This window comes from Chelonoidis abingdonii, chromosome 3, assembly GCF_003597395.2.
Source record: "Chelonoidis abingdonii isolate Lonesome George chromosome 3, CheloAbing_2.0, whole genome shotgun sequence".
Lineage (NCBI taxonomy): Eukaryota > Metazoa > Chordata > Testudines > Testudinidae > Chelonoidis > Chelonoidis abingdonii.
In genome coordinates, this window is record NC_133771.1 from 62,279,917 (window position 1) to 62,282,852 (window position 2,936).

Here is a 2,936-nt window from a genome sequence, read left to right on the forward strand (position 1 = left end):
GAAGAAGGGAAATCAAAAACAACCCCAGGAAACTACAGTTAGTTTAACTTCTGTGAGGGAAGATAATGGAGCAACAGTAATTCAAAGAATCATAATGGCGAAACACTTGGAAGCAGTGGTAAGGTGATGACGGGAATAGCCAGCATGGATTTGTAAAGAACACAATCGGTGTCATAACCCAATCTGCATACGGGCCCGTTTCTTTGATTAGGAATAAGCGAGCCTTGTGGATATGGGGAGGCAGCGGTGGGATGTGGGTTAAACACCTAGACTTTCGCTAAGAGCATTTGATCACGGTCTCGCATTGATATCCTTCATGTCGTAACTAGGCAACTATCAACATTACATAGAGTGGGCGCTACTATACTATGTGGGGATGCAAGTAACTGGCTGAGAGCTAACCGTCTCAGAGAGTAGTTTATTCAATGGCTTACCAAATCTGGCTGGAAAGGTTATAACAAGTGGGGTTCCGCAGGTTTTTATAGATGGGCACTATATTTGCCCTTTTCCAGTCTTCTGGATTCTCTCCCATCTCCCATGACTTTCCAAAGATAATAGCTAGAGGCTCAGATACTTCCTCTGTTAAATCCTATTAACTACTAACTCTGTTAGTACTGGTGACTCTTGAACATCTTTACACATACAATTTTCTTCAGGGAAATAGTGAGAACAGAGTTGCTGAAATATCTTTTCTGTTAAATAGGTGTAGTCCTCTCCCCACTTCAATGCAGAAGATGCATGTTGGGTTAGTGGCCCGTATCCAACCTCCTCCTTGGGGCTTTCCACCATTCTCAATTCAGGAACAGCAAATGGAAACAGTTAGGCTGAATCACTTCATCTTGTGACTTTTTTAGGGTCTTTTTTTGTGCAAGAGTATCTCTAGTCTCATCCTCAGGCTTCTAACTATTCATTTATGTAATCTGGTCATCATCACTAGTATCTGAGCACCTCACACACATTCAAGAATTTATCCACATAACTCCTCTGTGAGGTAGGGAATCTTCATTCTTCCCCATTCCACCCCTGGAATTGTGATTATCTGGTCTGGCTGTAACTATGAATCAGAAGAATAGCCCTATATTGCTATGTGGGATCTGCTACCTTTACTGTTTAACTATTTAAACATTTTAAAAAGTGAATATGAAGTTTTCTCACCCCAAATTGTTTACTAGCTTGATAGAAAATCTTCATTATGTATTTAGTTGTTGCATAATGTTTTTCGTGTATCTATGGAATTTTATTCCAGTAGAATATGGATTTATGTTGTTGTTCAATACATCCAAGACCAATGAGATACATATTGGTAATACAGTGGCTGTGCAGATTCACAGCAGCCTTCATGTGCTCATTGATAAGTTACACACATCTTTGTGAGTTAGAACTTGTTTTATGGAGGGGAGAGGTAGAATGTTGTCTAGGGCACAGTTATACTGAGTATGAGGTGTTTTTTTTTTTTATTTTATTTAATTTATTTATTTATTTATTTTAGAAAGTGCTTTGGAAGTTTTTGCTTTCTTCCGAGATGTCTTTTAAAGACTGTTAAGAAATACATCCACTCCAAGAGTGCATTACCCATCTGTATTTGCAGTATGGTGTCAGAATTAGTTGTGTATATAATCCTAAACAATGAGACTTTTCTGCCAATATTTGATTGTGTCCTCAGTCTAATTTCATTGTCTTTAATAGCAATTCAGAGTTGCTTTTAACCAGTTAGTTGAGTTCTTGCTAGGGTTTACTATGAATTTTTTTTTCTTCACAGACCTATGTAGCCAACATTCTTATTGCAGTGAACCCATATTTTGATATTCCTAAACTTTATTCTTCGGAGACTATTAAAAAGTATCAAGGTAAATCACTTGGTACATTACCACCACACGTCTACGCAATAGGTATGTCCAACATTTATGCCTTTCTTCTGTAAAATATGTTTTTATTCCCAGTTCATCTTGCAATCACATGTTAAATAACATATATAATAGCATCTATTTTTAAACCATGGTTAAATAAGATAAATCAGTACTGAAATGACACATTGTTCCATCTTTGATATACTGCTTCGGTGTTCAATATTAATATATTATTGATCTCCCAGCAAAAATGCTTAGACACTAGATTATGTATAGTTTAATAAACACTGCAGTCAAAGCATCATAAAAATGAGACTACAATTTCTTAAAAAATAAGAAATGCCATCATTAAAATTGAAAGGGAAATAGCCTCTGTTGTGATGTTATCCACATTCTGAAAATTTCAGTCAGTAAGTAGTATTGAAGTTCATTCCCTTTCTGCTTCAACATGTTGTCAGTGTGGATTGTTCCTTCTTTTACATTTTGCCTCTTATTCATTAAAATGCCTTTAAATGATTTAAATAAAGAAAACAGTTAATATGAATATTAAGTTTTTTATATGTTTAGTATGAAGGTAATATAGCATATAGAAGATTGTTCAAAAAAACCCCAACAAATGAGTCATAATTGAATCAATTTGATGTGCTGCTAACTTTCTCTCTGAGTATGAAAACTATACACTTTTTTGTTTTGATCAAACAACATTTAAACAATTTTCATTGAAGTTCTTTTTCAGGATCTCTTACACAACAACAAAATGTGGGAAGTTTTGAAACAATATGAGAATGAGTCAGTGTGTCAGGATATAATTTGTCACCATGTGAAGCTGAAAATTTCTTAATAAAACCCTTTCATAGCTATAAAATCAACGCTCTTCTATTTTGTACATTAACTCCAGAGTTCAGTTCAGTTATATTAGCCCCGCATTTGTTCTCCTGTGGAACAATAGCTGTGTGGGTCTATGCCTCTGTGACTCTGCTGCCTGGATGGACCAGACCGAGAGTGCCATGCTCAGGGCAGACTGCAAGAAATAGGGCAAACACTCCTCAAAACTGGTAGTTTATTCTATAATTTGATTCACCAAGACAG

At 35.9% G+C, this 2,936-nt stretch overlaps 1 protein-coding gene across 1 annotated transcript in view; it reads left to right on the forward strand.

The window, feature by feature from the left end:
- Positions 1-2,936, forward strand: part of MYO6 (myosin VI) — a 124,751-nt gene that overhangs the window by 15,991 nt on the left and 105,824 nt on the right. The window contains 1 exon segment of the mRNA XM_075064556.1: positions 1,760-1,889. Coding sequence (XP_074920657.1) covers positions 1,760-1,889 — 130 coding nt within the window.